At 51.1% G+C, this 15,575-nt stretch overlaps 1 protein-coding gene across 1 annotated transcript; it reads right to left on the reverse strand.

The window, feature by feature from the left end:
* Positions 1-1,522: 1,522 nt before the first annotated feature.
* n4bp2 (NEDD4 binding protein 2) lies at positions 1,523-15,396 on the reverse strand. Its single transcript, XM_035418668.1, has 16 exons — positions 15,000-15,396; positions 12,699-13,719; positions 12,435-12,559; positions 11,976-12,064; positions 11,457-11,533; positions 10,993-11,154; positions 7,965-10,426; positions 7,766-7,851; positions 7,279-7,324; positions 6,715-6,938; positions 6,180-6,301; positions 5,561-5,684; positions 5,254-5,436; positions 4,785-4,953; positions 3,881-4,004; positions 1,523-2,741 (listed from the first exon to the last, which is right to left on the reverse strand). Exons 1-16 carry the CDS (start codon positions 15,265-15,267, stop codon positions 2,696-2,698), a joined length of 5,328 nt encoding a protein of 1,775 aa, XP_035274559.1. The 5' UTR covers positions 15,268-15,396; the 3' UTR covers positions 1,523-2,695.
* Positions 15,397-15,575: the final 179 nt, after the last annotated feature.

Raw genomic sequence — 15,575 nt, forward strand, 5'->3', positions numbered from 1 at the left:
TGCGTGTGTTCCACAGTCAAGCAACTAGTGCGTAGATCGATCGCCATGCGAGCAAAAGAGAAGGCTTTATACATCACGTTTAGTGGAATTACATTATGAACGTTTAGATCGTATAGACGACAGTAGAATAATAACAAAGGATGGAGACACAATAAAGCCTTAAACACTAAATTTCCAAGATGAGAGGCCTATTTCTCTAGTTTTTACACCTTTATATTTTACTGAAGCCAGTGTCCCTCTGCAAAGGCTCCTTAACTACTATAGTATGTACGTATACCCACAGCGAGACAGTCAATATATCATTTACTTTAGATGTAACATTTGGAACGCTGGCCAGGGATTAATGTATACATGTAGGTGGTAAACCATAATGTAAAAACATCCATTCAAAAAATCATGTCCGACCAGTGCACATAAATGCAGGGGTAACATGGGATTTTATTTTCTTGTTCTCGTCTGTATTCAGCCTGCTGCGTTCGGTAACAGTTGCAGTCGTTGAACAGTTTGTTTAGCACCACACATAAGTGCGTTACAACAGTCAAGCCTGCTGTTGACACCAGCACCTTTGCCGCACCGGGTGTAAGAAACGGCCCTAATTTGGTCATTATCAGATGGTATAAAGCCAGTCAGCACCTAAAACAACTCCCAGCTTCATTACATGCATATACTTGTTGCCATTGAGGCTCATTGATCTGCCCTTCTCCATCTCTTCTGCATCAAAAACGTAGTCTAAAGGAGAGAGTTACTCAATTAGCAAGCAATCCAGAAAAGCAAAAATATGCGCGTGCATGAGCCTAGAATCACCTCCATATTGATAAGCGCTGTTCTGGCGCCACTCCCAGGCAAAAAGGATATATTTTTGAGAATGACCTAGTTTTTAAATGACTATTTTCAAGATGAATGCCCCTTTGTGTCATATCTCTGTTCAGTACCATGCACAATAGGACAGGGTTTTGGCTAACAAAACAGGGAACTGCAAAGTTTGCACTCACCCAGTACATATCAAGTCATAGAAGAGATTTCATTATTTCGAAATTACTGATTTTAGTGTGATTCCTTCTTTGTAGTGTGGCAGTAATTTGGAGGTTTCCTTATCCCTCTTTAAAAGCAGCATGTACATTTTTGCATGTAGACCCTATGAAGTTCTCTCCCTGGTGCACAATGCCAGAATAAAGCACAAAGAGTGGGAAAGTCCCTTGCAGGAAAATGGCCACACATTGTACAGTGCCGTGAAAAAGCATTTGGCCCTTTCCTGAGTTACTCTATTATTTCATATTTGTCACACTGAATGGTTTCAGATCTTTAGACAAAATGTAATATTAGACAAAGGAAAACTGAGTAAACGCGAAACACATTTAATAAATCCAACACCCATATCATGTTGAAATGTAATTTTTCATGGCACTGTATTAATATGCACTAAACATCTTAAATTGGGGGGAAAGGATCTACCACTAGGGTTCATTTGAATTTCAAAATTAAAGCTCAAACATCACTTTCAATAAAAAAAACAGCATAGTCATAATATAAATAAACGATTTATAATCATTTTTATTTCTAAACAAAGATAATAAACATATGTAAAAAAAAAATGAAAATATAACTCCCATCTTTTAAAGTGTACTGAAAAAAACAAAACACATATGACGGCTGTAATCACCTTTGTCTCCGATAAAATTTGACTCATGAAATAGGTTGAATCCGCGCAAGCACTTGAGAAGCATTCAAAGCAATTTTTTAAACAAACAAACAAACAAAAAAAAAAGTCAAGTTAAGACTTTCCAGGTTTTAGTGAAGACCCATTAAGGGGATACTAAGGTTAGTACAGCTGAAGATCTGCAAAACCACCAAAAGAGGTCGCAGGATCAAGAGATCACAAAGGGGAACATGTTGCATCAAAGTGACAGCTGCCAATCATTACAACAGTCCTCCGTATATAAATCCAAGCTCAGCCTGTCTTACACTTCTAGAGCCTCTTAAATATGAAACATTTAAGCACTTAAATTAGCAGGAATTACAGTAATAATAATAATCCTCGCAAAAATAGTCATAAAAATAAGAATACGTTTTTATACAGATAAATTACATTCTTTTTTCAATCTATTTAACTGTGTAGAAGTAGTGCAATGTAGAATATTCAAAACTCTGGATTCTTAAAACCATAACCATTTAAATGCCTTCTGCACTGAAATTTTTTTTTAAAGACAGACTTTAAATCATTCACTGCTACAATGGAAAACCACCATGATAAATAACACCCAAGTGTCCCTGTAAAACTGGCATGTCTCACTGGAAAGTCAAGGCTCCAGACAAATGTTCCTTGTAGCTGCCGATTTAAAACGGTAAATTGCCAGAAGAAACGGCATAACTTACATTCAGCATTAATACGCAGGCGCACACATCAACTTCACATACGCTCATATCCAGCTATAACGTCGCCCTAAAATGGTTCTTAAAATCAGAGAGTATAAAATAACTGCTGTTTCTGTGTATGAATATATCTATGCAAATATACAAATCTATTTATACAAAAAAGAGAGTAAGGGGAAGATAGCGAGAGAGAGAGACAGATGGAGAGAGAGAGAGAGAGAGAGATGGGGAGGGAGAGAGAGAGTGAGACAGATGGGGAGGGAGGGAGAGAGAGTGAGAGAGATACACATTATGTACACATTAGCAGCTGGGTTTCAGGCTCTTCTCAGTGCAGAGTGACCAGCACCAGTCCACACTTTGGCTCCGTAAACCTGAACAAACCGGTGGTAGGGAGGGAGAGAGGGGGAGAGGAGGAAGGGGGGGAGGAAGAGAGAGAAAGCAAATGAGGTACACATGTTCATCATTTAAAATGTGCAGTTGTTTTCCTCCTCTGCCAACTTAATGCTACGTTTTGGCAGTTTTTACACGACGCCAATACATCTGTGAGTACTTAAACCCAAACATGGTTTTGTTCACTAAACTTTACTCTCACTAGTCAACTTAACAAAAGCTTATTCAATTAGCACTCCAAGGCAAATTTTTCAATGTTTAAAGACCACCACATTGGATGGCATACCCTACATTAAATCTCTGCTTGTTGCATTAAAATGGGCCCTGTGTCCCCGCCCACTGAAGGCAGTGACATCAGCGTGACTGTTCATGCGTCTCATTGGCCCTCGTCTGAGCTGGAAAGCAACCCCACTGTCTCTGCAAACGGAACCCTTTCATTGTCTATTCTGAGGCACCAGCCAATGAGAGCGCGTACCCACAAAAAAGAAATATGTCATTCAGACTTTGAATTTCCTCAGCCAGCTGTAAGAACAACATGCAGCAGTTCTGTTAACAGTCAAAGTTAACTGAAGGTTAGTCAAAGTAGACCGAAGGTGTTGGTATCTGTTGGGTAGGGTTCCACATATGCACTCTACTGTAGATCAGTTCAGTTCAACTGGATCTCTTTTCTATCAAAATAAGTCTGTATTAACATACCATACTGTTATCACTTTCCATAAACAAAATGAACTGAATAATAATTTTTGTTATGGGATGGGGAGTACTTTGATGACTGCCCACTTACAGGCACATTTTAATGGCTCCTACAGCATACATCCAGTCCTGTTCAGCCTCTGAACAAGCTACCTCCAGCAGCACAAATGCGGAAAATATGTAAGTGAAAGTATGTAAAAGTAAGCCTTTGTATTGCCTTCAGCGCCACTTCAAAACAAATGAAGGATGAAGTTCAAACACTCCACTGTCTAATAGAGCCATGGGGATGCGTCCCAGGCCCTGCCAGTGTCGGGGGTTTCCTGGGAAACCAGGTGTGTTGAGGTGGGGGGGGGGGGGGGGGGGGGGGGGGGGGGGGGGGGGGGCGGGGGGGTTGGGGTGGTCACAGGGACGGCGGGGTCTCTCTCACTTGTATTTGTGGTTGGTGAGGTAGTCAATGACTACGGGCCGTATCCGGGCCACGCCCCCTTGGCTGTGGTTCCCCCTTCCCGTGATGACTGACAGTTGAGATCTGCACCCGCCTTGCCGCCACTCTACCGGAGGGGGAGGGGGGGGACAGGAAGTCGTTAGCGGCACCGGGGATGAGACGAGCTGCGCCCGCGGGGACCGGCGCAGCCGAAAACGCCGCCGCCGTCGTCGCCTTCGCCCGTTTCGAAAACGCCTGGCGTGCGAACGAACGCCTCGCGCTCTCAGATGCAGGGAGAGACCGCACGCTACAGAGCCACGGGCCGCGTGGAGCTGCACACTCAGGCACGACATCCTCAGAGGCATTACACACAGGAAGGCTGACTGAGAGGAGATAAGGCTCTAAGGCCTGCAGAGGCTACGCTGTCACACACGGCACATTAGCACTAGGCCACCACAGCAGGGCTCTCACTGAACCAGGGTTAGCGTACGACGGCAGAATCCATCTACAGCACACACTGGCTCATCCATCACCCTCAGCTCTGTGGCCTATTGCGGGCACGCAGGCTCCCATCACATCAGATCTGACACTTGTCACTTATACATTTTATTTAAAACAAAGCTGTTAAACATTTCAAAACTTTTAGACTTAGAAACTCCCCCCCCCCCCAAAAAAAAACATTAATTTTGGTCATTCATTACATTCATTATTCCAACCACATTAATGACTTTTAAAAATGACAGTAACAAAGACTGAAGTGCATCGGATCAGGGCACTAACCCAACCCCCTGGCCTGGCCCTCTCTGCTGGACAGACTCTCTCTTTCTATGATCTGTCAGAGGAACCAGTTCCGCCTGCGTTTCGGGGAACCCGGACGCCCGCCCCACCCCACCCCGCCCCCTCTTACCGGTGGTCTTCTCCTCCAGAACCCGCTGCAGGTGGTAGAGGGCCTCGTCCACGTGGAGGCCGTGCAGGTCCAGGATGTTCTGCGGCAGCAGCGTGGCGTTGACCCGCTCGAAGATCTGCACGGCGGCGCGGTCGTTAGCCTCCCTCATCTTCTGCCCGTGGAGGTGGCCCTGCTCGGCACAGGAGACGGACGGAATGTAAAATAAATTAAATCAAACAGTCAGTCAGTCAGTCAGTCAGTCAGTCAGTCAGTCAATCAGTCAGTCAGCCAGCCAGCCAGCCAGCCAGCCAGCCAGCCAGCCAGCCAGTCAGTCAGCCAACCAGTCAGTCAGTCAGTCAGTCAGTCAGCCAGCCAGCCAGTCAGTCAGCCAGCCAGTCAGCCAGCCAGTCAGCCAGTCAGCGACCTCATGAGGCTCAGGCCGCGGGGCCTATACGGCGCATCCAGCCCCTTTCCTGCTCCGGCGGCCCACCTGCTGCGCGTAGAAGCTGGCCACGTCCTTCATGTCCTGCCTGTAGGCCTCGGCCGCCTTGCTGAAGCAGTCCTGCTGCCGGCGCCGCTGCAGCGTGGCCTCCGTGCGGAAGTCCTCGTAGTCCGGGGCCTGCGTGTCCTGGAACTCGGGCGCGGTCGGCCCCGCCTCCTTCCCCTTGCGCCACTGTGTTGGGGGGGGGGGGGGACAGGAGAAGTGCCAGTGTTTTTTTTTGGGGGGGGGGGGTGGGGGTGGGGGTTTAGGGTTTTTAGTTTTTTTTGGGTTGGGGTAGGAGGGGTCTTTGACATACCCGTTCCTTGCTGCGGGCCCTCTGGGCGTCCCTGGGCGGGGCCGTCTCCGGGGCGACCACCGTCCTGACCGGCTCCTCGTCGAGCAGCGAGCTGAGGAACTGCGTGGTCTGCTCCAGCGAGTAGCTGCCGGACGGGGCGAGAAACGGGCGAGCAGCTGTGACCCCGGCGCTCACCGCAAACACACGCTCTGCCGCGTGACCTTTCACATTACATTTCATTCAGCAGACGCTTTTATCCAAAGAGACGTACCATAAGCGCACAGCGAAGGTCACTGGAACAGCGACAAAACACAAGTCTGATAAGGCACAATACTCACTTAGTATCAGTTACACATGGCCACAAGCATCAGGTCAAGTTATGGCAAGTCAAACTAGAAGTGAGGCATGATTACAAGAGATATGATAAAGATGTAGCTTCAGAATTGTCACTTCTCAATCTATACAAATTTTTTCCTACTTTATCCGCTCTCCGTTTTGTTGGATAACCCAATGAAGCATTTGAGCATTTAACTCATTCATACAGAGAGAGAATGCACCAGTGCTCCTGCACCTCCCCCCCCCACCCCACCCCCCCGCTGTCTCACTGTAAGCCCCACCCACGCCGTCCCGGGACGCTCACTTGTGGTCCTTGAAGATGTCGCTGAGGAAGTGGCGGTCGATGTTGGGGAACGTGGCGCACAGCTGCCTCTCCTTCAGCAGGGCGGCGCCGTCCTTCCGGCCCTCGGCGCGGCTCTCTCTGCCCTGCGGCGGGCAGAAGGGTTCCAGCACTGAGCGCTGATAACGGGCGCGCCTCCTCACAGCGCCAACGTGAAAAAACTAACTGGCCGCAGTTCAAAGCAGGGGAAATGGCGGCACACCAAATTTAAATAGGGAAAAAGGAGACCCCCACCCCACCCCACTCAGCTAGGATCTCCTTGACAACTCAGCTCAGCCAGCTGCCTCTCTGTTCACAGCATTATAAAAGTGCCTGGCTGTCACCCGACATATAGCTTTACATGTCATTTGCCATCCATTTGCACAGCCGGATATTCAACTGACGAGATTTGGTAAATACAGGGTTTCCACAAGAGGGCGCTGTTCACAACTCCGTAACACAGCCTGGCCTCTACGCTCTGCCTCCCTGAGCGGCGCCCCCTGGTGGCCGGGTCTGGTACCTTCTCCACGTTCGCCTGCAGAGCCTGCTCCTCCAGCATGATGTCCCGCAGAGAGACGTGGGACTGGGGCGTGCTCCAGTGGTCCATGAAGGGGAAGCTCTCGACCGCCGCCTCCGATTGGCCGAGGGACGCGAAGCTGTCCGTGCCGATCAGGAAGTGGGGGGCCCACGCCCCATCTGCGGGGGCGCCCATGGCTGGACGGGACTCTCCCCAGTGTTCTGAACCTGCATGATGGGGGTGGAGCCAAGAGGGAAGGGGGGGGGGATGTGCAGGCAGCATGAGGGAGGGATTAATAAAACACACAATCACAGTGAAGGCCAGAGAGACAAATGGTAAAAGTGACTGGTCCAGGTGTCCCTATCCATGGCCCTGAATAGCCACAGGGTGACCTAATGTGGGATAATGTGAATTATGCAATTACAGCACACTGGAGCTTCAAATCAATGAGCCGTTTTCTAATAATGCAAGAATATCCACTGCCAGGCAGGTTCGTAAGAGCTTTGCATGTCCAACCAAATAGCCTGTAATTATTTAAACACGCCACAGAGCGGTACGGTTACTCACTTTCCTGCAGAAGGTGGTAAGAGAGCACTTCCTGCCGCTGGCGTTCCTATGGAGACAGTGATGGCCGTCAGTTTGCGTTGTACATACACGTAAGCGTCAGCAGTATTTCATCTCCATTTTAGAACTAAAAGAACTGGTTAGATTAATCAGCTCATTTAAGGTATTGATCACATGATCAAACTGCTGAAGTGTAAAAACAAATTGGTTTTGCAAACCAGTGAATAATTGATTGGCACGTATGTAGTGTACGGTGCGATACTGGGGGTACAAAGAACGTGCTCAACAGCTAAAACAATAAGAAAACAGGTATTTTATTTAACAATTCTTAATGCCATAAGCAGCTACGCTTTGTGCATTGGGGTTGGCAGTTGGATTATGTGAATGGCACTTTATGCAGTACAGTGAATGGCCAGCCAGAACAGCCAAATTTAGCCCAGCCTCTCTTGGGTAATCTGCTAAAATATACACGTGACGCTCGCCCACATACTTGGATCGTTTCCTTCCACTTCTGGTGCAGGAGCCGGGCCAGGCTCAGGTCGATCTGAACCGAACAGTCCTCTGGAGACAGCGTGCCTGGACACAGTGAGACAGCAGCCATGTGAGCAAGGCCAACGCCAGGCACAGAAATCACACGCTCTTCCAGGACAGACATAACCCCCCCATTAACGCCCTTTTTTCCTTTTCACCTGGGGCAATGCCGACGGGCCCGAAGAGCTCGCTGAGCTGGAAGGCCAGCTCGGCGGGAAGCTTCAGCTCCAGGGACTGGATGCTGAGGCACGGGCGGTCCTGCCTGGCCTGGTCGGCTCTCTCCCTCTCCCGCTCCCCCTCTCTCTCCTTCCGCTCCTCCTCTCTGTCCCTCCTGCTCATCTCCTGCAGCTGGGAGACCAGCGACCAGGTGACCTCGTCTGGGGACGGGAGGTCACCCGTCTCCTCCTCCCGGAGGAGCGCTGCGCCTCCGTCCTCCCGCTGCACCTCCGCCGACGCGGGACAGCCCAAGTCCAGACCTGGAGGAGGGTCGTCCTGGTTCTCCGACGCCCCCTCCAGCCCCCCCGCAGGCTCTTCTTCCCCGGAGTCCGGGAGCTGTGTGGGGGTGTCTTCCTCCTCGTTGGGCTGGCCTGCATACAGCTCCCCTGGATCATTCGCAGGGTTCTCCTCAGCCCCTGGGGCTGGTTCCTCCACCCCGCTGCGGTACTCTGCAGTAACCGCTGGCTCCTCTGGACCAGAGCCCTCCTCAGGGACAGGGCGCATCTCAGCCTCCACGGAACACACATCTGCTCCCACACCCTGGCTCTCAGGGACAGGGAGGGCTTTCAGACGCTCAGCACCTAGCGCGATGGGAGTTTCCCTCTCCACGCACACTTTGGGTGAATCTGCCTTTGGCTCAAACCCGCTCCCCTGGGCAGGATGCTCCTCCTCGCACCAGGGGTCGTCGTCGTCCCTGAACAGCTCCTCTCCGGAGTCCAGCAGCAGGTTGGTGGTCCACTGGATGTCCTGGTGGCACTTGTCGTACAGGTCCTCCAGGGTGTCGTAGGACACCAGCTTGAAGTGGCGACTGAGGATCTGCAGGTCCTGGGCCTTGCTGCTGTCCCCGCTCGTCAGCTCCTGCTCCTCCACCTGGGTCCCCTTGTCGTGCATCGCGCGGTACGGCACCTCCTGCTGGGCGGGAGGCTCCGGCGCGCCGGGCGAGCAGGGCTGGAAACGGACGCCGTCCACCACGAGTACCCTCACGTTGGGGTGGTTGGCGGCCGCGGCCGCGTCCCCCTCCCGCCATCGGTCCAGCCTCCAGAGCAGGGCGAAGTCGCGCGGGTCCGTCTGCGCCGAACGGCTGGCGTGGCGAGGCGCGGGCGTCTCCGGGGTGACGGCGACAGGGTGGGGCGGCGCCAGCGGGGATTCCGGCGTCCTGGGGGGTGTGGGGCTGGTGAAGGTGAGGGCCAGCTTGCACTGCTTCCCCGATCTCCGGCTCTGCCTGAGCCTCCGCTCCTGGCTGCCCCCTGACACTGGTGACACAACTGCGCCCCCTGGGGGCTCCGCCTTCTGCTTGGCGGACCCTAGGTCCCTGTTGTACGCAGGGGAGCTCTCTGACTCCTCTAGGGCGCTCTTCTGCTGTTCTGCACCTCTGTTGGGGGTGAAGATGTCAGTTTGGGCAGGAGGAGGAGTCTCTGCTAGGCTCTGCGGGGTATCCCTGACAGGTGTGATGTCAGAGAGTGTCCAGTCTGCAACGCAATCCAGTAGTTCTGGCCTGGTATCCCTCCCTGCCTTCTGATCCAAACCCTCCCTGCTGGATGGAGTTGGGCTTCGGGTCCCCTGGTGGCCAGATTCAGGGTCTTTACTGAGGTCTTCAGAGCTACAGCGTAGCATAAAATCTACAGGAGAGCCAGCAGAAGGGAAGCTTTGTTTCTGCGACAAACCGTTGCCGATTTGTAAGAGGTCCAGTAGTTTCTGAAACTCAGAAGACGTCTCATGTTGTTCGGCTCCGTCCTCCATTTTGGCTCTCTGGTTTCCGTCCTGCTCTGCCGAGCCTTCCCCGTCCTGCTGCGTCCCCTTCCCCCGCCCAGCCCTCAGCCTCTGCTCCCGCTGCTCCATCCCTTCCGAGGGCCAATCCCCGACGAAGTCCAACAGCTCCGGCCTCACGCGGTCAGAAACGGCGGCCTCCTCCTCCCTCTCACCCCCGCCGGCGTTTCCCCCGAGGGCGTCGCTACCGCCCGGCTGCCCGGCTCCGTCCTGCCTCGGCCGCGCCCGGTCGCGCCTCACCCGCTGGCCGATGGACTCGGAGAAGGCCACCGGCCGCTCGTCCGCGCAGTCCTGGACCTGCCAGCCGAACTCCGGGGCCCTCTCCTGGTCCGGGGCCCGGCCCCCGTGCTCGGGCGCGGGGAGTGTGTCCAGCTCCCAGTCCAGCGGCTCGGCCCCGCCCGCCTGCGGGCCGCGGTCGTGCGAGGGAAGCGAGACGCTGGAGCCCTGCAGGCTGCTGCTGCCGCTGCTCCCGCCGCTGCTCCCCGCGCCCAGGCTCTCCTCTGGGGCCGAGCCCCGCCCCACCGATGACACGTCGGGGAGGGAGGAGAAGAGCTGGGTGTGGCCGTAGCCCTGGGCCGAGCCCAGGCTCAAATGGGGCTCCTCCACCAGGTCGGGCTTCACCTCGGACGGCAAAGGCCTGCGTGAACAGAACGCCAGAAGGGTTTCCCGGAGCTCATAAATATGAGCAATATATGATGTATGAATTTATAATATTAAATATATGACATATAATATGTATGAGTAACCAGCTTATTCAAACTTCTTCAAACCCACTGCTGCAGACCTACAACCAACCACTGGAAACATGGCAGTGCTGTAGTGTAAAAACACTTCCTTTACCTCAAAATATCTTCTTCCAAACATGATGCATATTGAAGAAATTTTAAAATGAAAAGGCATCAAGGACTGTCCTATACTAGAAAAAACTAATAAAACCCAGAAAATATGTTCCCTCAAACATTTCCTTGCAAAAGCCTAAAGAAGTTTTGTGCTTTTGCTCTGGAAAGCTACATATTATCATGGATTTGCTATTAAATCTGTGTTGAGTTTTCCAGGAAAAAAACAGGGTTTAAAGTTCAAAACAGATAAGCATGTTGAATGATAACTACACACTGCACTGTAGCCATGATTTCTCAGAACAGTCCATGGCTGCCTTTGAAGGCCATATAGAGTAAAGGGGAGGGGGGCTTGCTGCAGACTCACTGTGATAGGCTGGTCTCTGGCAGGGGGTAGGTCATGCGGCCGCTGTCGCTCAGCTCGGGCCGCTGGTGGAAGGAGCACATGACCGAGTCGACGGAGACATGGCGCTCGTAGCGCTCCAGCATGCGCTTGATCTTCTCCTTCGACACCCCGTGCTTGGTGCGTCTAGAGGGACAGCGCAGGGGTTACCCTGGGTCAGGAGGGCTGGGGAACCGACATGAGGGGACGCTGCAAAACTACAGGTTGCTCGAATGTTTCCTAACGTGACAAGTTACCAATGAGGGCAGACCTGTCCGAGAGAGACCAAAAATCTGCATCTGCTACAAATTACTGAACTTTCACACGCCAGCCATAACAACACAAAACCTAGAGCCGAAACTGAAAAAGACTGAGGGTGCCAAACAGGGAAAACAGTACAAAGAGCTGGCAAGGAGAACAGAAATCTGGGAGTTAGATTCAAGCCAGACCTTTCAAGCTCTCTGGGCTTGAATTTCCACCATGTGTCTGGTTCCCGAAACATCACCTTGTAATTGTGCTGCTTTGCCTGTAAAACAGTCGATACACACAGACACCATACACACATTTAACATTTAAACTCTGTCTGATAACATGCAGTGTGTCATCATCTTCTTATCATCTTCCCAGTCATCACAGCAAAAATAAATTCTCCTCTTTAAAATCCAGTATCTAAGGATACATATTCAAATGTTTTGGCACAATGTAATGCATGTAATGGACTAGACACTACAGAGAGTGAAACGCCCCTGTGATGTAAACTGAGTAACCAGCTCTTACATGTAAACAGCAATACCAAAACACACACAGTTCACTTTGGATTCTAAATGAAACATTCTACATGTGGATGTCGGGACTTATTATTGCGATGTGCCGAGTCTGATATAACAAACAAGTAATACAAAGCATTTCACCAGGAAACAAACCTGATTTTGAGCAGCTTCACAGCGCGAGCGACTTCAGGCACTTACCAAAGCCACGTACGGCTTCATCTCCCAACTCTGCATGTTAGTGTTGTCGATGATGATGGGGGACACGTTATTTTCAAAGGCCTCCTTGGCTGATGAGAAAAGGGAGAGGGAACAGTTCCACTGGCAGTCTGTACAACTGCAGTTCTTCTGTCAGCCTATGTACAATTATTATACATGTAGAAAAATCAAAATATGTATACACAGCGTACTAGCCACACAAGGCATTTCCAATTAAAATTAATATCACAACTACACATCAATGATGGTGTTGCTAGGCAGACAACATTGGTTAAATGTTGCTAAAAGAAATATGGCGCGCCCCATTTGTGTCAGATGGTTAAAATGCTATGTCCGTTTGTGAAAAATGAAGGATGATAATAGAACAGTGGACACAGAGCTACCCCTTTAGCCAGGTCACATTACAATGCGACTTCATAACGAGAGTAAGATTCACCATACCTCTGCTGTGGTTCCACTCGTGTGCCTCCCCTAGCAGAGCTGGATTGTAGCAATAGCGTCCATCACGGCTGAAAAACTCATCTGAGCTCAACGCCACACCACCAGGGTTCTGAATGAGGATGCTCCTGGGTAAAATGACAAGACGGCGCCACGCCGTGGTATCAGAAACACCGCTTTCTTAGCATCTAAACATGGGGTCTACAACGCACTTACTCAGAGACTAACCATATTTTTAAAAATCTAAGATTGGAGGTTTACAGTTACCTGGCCAAGGTGGATTTTCCTGACCCAGGTGCCCCTCTCAAGAGCACCAGCACCTTCCCTTGCAGCCGGGCAGTCCTGTGAGGAGCCGGGGGTCTGGGGGCCCACGTAAGGGCCCAGGATTTTGGGATGGTAGCGGCGGGTTTCAGGGGTGCTTGCTGCGCGGGTTCATGGTTGAACAAGTAGTGCACGGGTTGCGAGTTCCAGGGCGTGGGGTTCAACACCACGGGCGTGATGAAGGCCGGACCTGGGGACTGGGGCTGGAACTCCGGAGCCTGCGTGTTCCAGAACTGGGACGGGGTTGCCAGAGGCTCTTTCCCCTCTGCGCTCTGCCCCAGGGCTGACCCGCTCCCTGGCTCGGGTAAAGCTGCCTCCCCGCGGCTGCTGGCTGTGACCTGGCAACCGGAGGTCCCCCTGGGCCCGGGGCTCTTCTTGTAGGCCTGGAACGCAGAGGGGCGGCCGCGGCTGCCCAGGTCCAGCGTGGGATACCGGCTCGCGGACTCGGCGGCCAGGTGGCTGAAGTCCAACAGTCCCGGCTGCGGCTGGCGGAGGGGCGGGCCGGAGAAGCTCAGCCCGCTCGGCGGGGAGCGTGACCTGGGACCCCCGCCGCCTCCCCCCTCGGTCTCGACCGGCTGCCCCAGCCCAGGCCTCTGGTCCCGCCCCACACTGGACTGCAGCAGCTCAGGCAGAGCCTGACGGGGCGCCCCCTCCTGGTGGAGTGGCGGAAACGCGCCGCCGAACAGCGGCGGCTGTGCCGAGAGGCTCTCCATCTCTCTGTCGATGAGCGTGTCGAATTCCGCCGTCAGACGATTCCCCGTGGCGTCCAGGTCCTCTTCTTCCTCTCTCTCTCCGGCCAGCACCTGGGCTCCGTCGGCGGGTGATGTTGCTACGCTGGACTCGTCCTGCTGGGGTTTGGCGTACAGGAGCGCTGCCGCCAACTCGAACCCTGAAACAGCAGCAGGTCCCGGGGCTGTTCCCTCAGCTGCCACGGAGAGCTCCAGCAGAGAGTCCATCGCATGCTCGACTGGGAGGGAGCAGAGCAGAGGAGAGAATGGGTTATTAAAAACGAGTAAACAAATAAACATTACATACCTATAGTCACAACTTTAATGTGAAAATGCAAAAATAGGGAGGGTATGCACTTCTTCCCACTGCTCTGTATAGAAATTTCAAGACCTACCTGGATGGGCTTTTAATTTCATATTATAGTCTATGTTATGCAGTCTCGAATCGGGCTTAGTAAACAATTTCGCAATATTTTGATATACATAGGCTAGATTAAGATACAAAAATGGATGGCGGATTACGCTACATAAATATATAACATACAAAAGCCATAAAATGAATACCAGAGTCATTCCTTTAAAAATGTCATTATGTGCACAGCGACCCAGAATAAACTGCCTTTAATAAATTGTAATGGTCTAAACACAAACGTAAGCTATACTGAACAAAAATATTTGTTCAATTTGTCGACACCTTTTCAGCATACATGCTCTTGCATCACAGCTAAAGTAGGTAAACGCCTTGTTTGACACTGTAAACATGTCAGTCCTTGGAGAAGAATAACATTCGGAAAAAAGCTAAGCGTAAATAAGGCCCTGGGGCATTCTGTCAGCTAGTCTGCAACCGTGTTCCAATTAAATGGTAAAGGATTTTGTTTCCTCAAACTATGTCAATCGTATTGTAAAGAGTTAATAAATCAGCTCGTTATAAACATTAGTTTCTCTCTATGAATGTTATGTAACAGCAACACATGACACCGGTACGACAACAGTACGTTCTACGAGTAGTGGAAGTGCCTTGGCGATCTGGATACAATGTCAAACGACCGCCATGTCCTCAACATAACAGTGGCAACAAGTTAGCAAACTGCATGGCTACAAAAACAAAACGTGTGAAAACAATCAAGCCGGCCAATCTTGGTGCAGCAGGGGCCCGCTTGTTAGCCAACTATCTACTTTGCAAGAATAACAATCAGCGATTGCAAATAAGCTGTTATTTAACTTGCAGCGAATACAGTTAAAAGCTGCTGCAGGAATTTTAGCAATGCTAACCATATACAGGCCCTGCCTAAGCCACACTAAACATTAATCATACAGTACTAGGAAGCTAAGCTAAGCAAGTTAGCCAAAAATACTTTGCAATGCAATCGAAGCAATACTGCAGATAGCTATGTGCTAGTATGCTGCTCTTCATAGCACGGCCATATTCGGGAAGCAATCCCGTAAGTTGGCAAAGTTCAGATAGCTACCGGGTAAGCTATCGTATTAGCCGCATTAAATTTTGAGTTAGCTAACTTACCTCGGAAATCGCACTCGTTCAGCACAAGGTAAATAACTTCGGGGTCCAAGTGAGAGAACATTTCCTGCATCTTATTCACGATCTCTTCTTTCCCCGAAAATCGAACGTTCGTTGACTTCCCAGCGCCCACACTGTCGCTGTTTTTACTTCCATTCCTTGCCATAGCTTGGTCAGCCACGGACGGACCGCTGTTCCAGCTGACTCCGCGCTCAACAGACAGCCCTGGAGCACGGGCGGGACTCTGGCCACTTTTCTTTTTTCGTGGCATCCCGCTGTTGTTGGCCCACGGGCGCTCGTCCACTGTTGACACTTTTTCAGCAGCGAGCCAACCAGCCGGAGACCATTAACTTCTGAAGATCTGCCAAACCATTTTTTTTCATGGGAAAGCAATGTAACTTGCAGGCTAAGTCACAGCACACCAAGCGAATGGAAATTGAACAGCAGCCCAAGAGATTCCCCATTCATTAGTTGGCAAACCAAGGCTTTGATCATAATAGAGTAGGTCGCTGTTGCTAGTAATTACATTTGGATTTTGCCCAAATCCTCAAGTAATCCAATTTAACTGATCTGCAAAGG

Source organism: Anguilla anguilla, chromosome 5, assembly GCF_013347855.1.
Source record: "Anguilla anguilla isolate fAngAng1 chromosome 5, fAngAng1.pri, whole genome shotgun sequence".
NCBI lineage: Eukaryota > Metazoa > Chordata > Actinopteri > Anguilliformes > Anguillidae > Anguilla > Anguilla anguilla.

Excerpts from the sequence above, each read along its gene's own strand:
- n4bp2 (XM_035418668.1), bottom strand. The coding sequence starts at position 15,267 with ATGCCACGAAAAAAGAAAAGTGGCCAGAGTCCCGCCCGTGCTCCAGGG. Across the intron at positions 13,720-14,999 it reads GAACGAGTGCGATTTCCGAG|TCGAGCATGCGATGGACTCT; the intron begins GTAAGTTAGCTA and ends GCTCCCTCCCAG. Across the intron at positions 6,302-6,714 it reads TGCAGGCGAACGTGGAGAAG|GGCAGAGAGAGCCGCGCCGA; the intron begins GTACCAGACCCG and ends TGCCCGCCGCAG.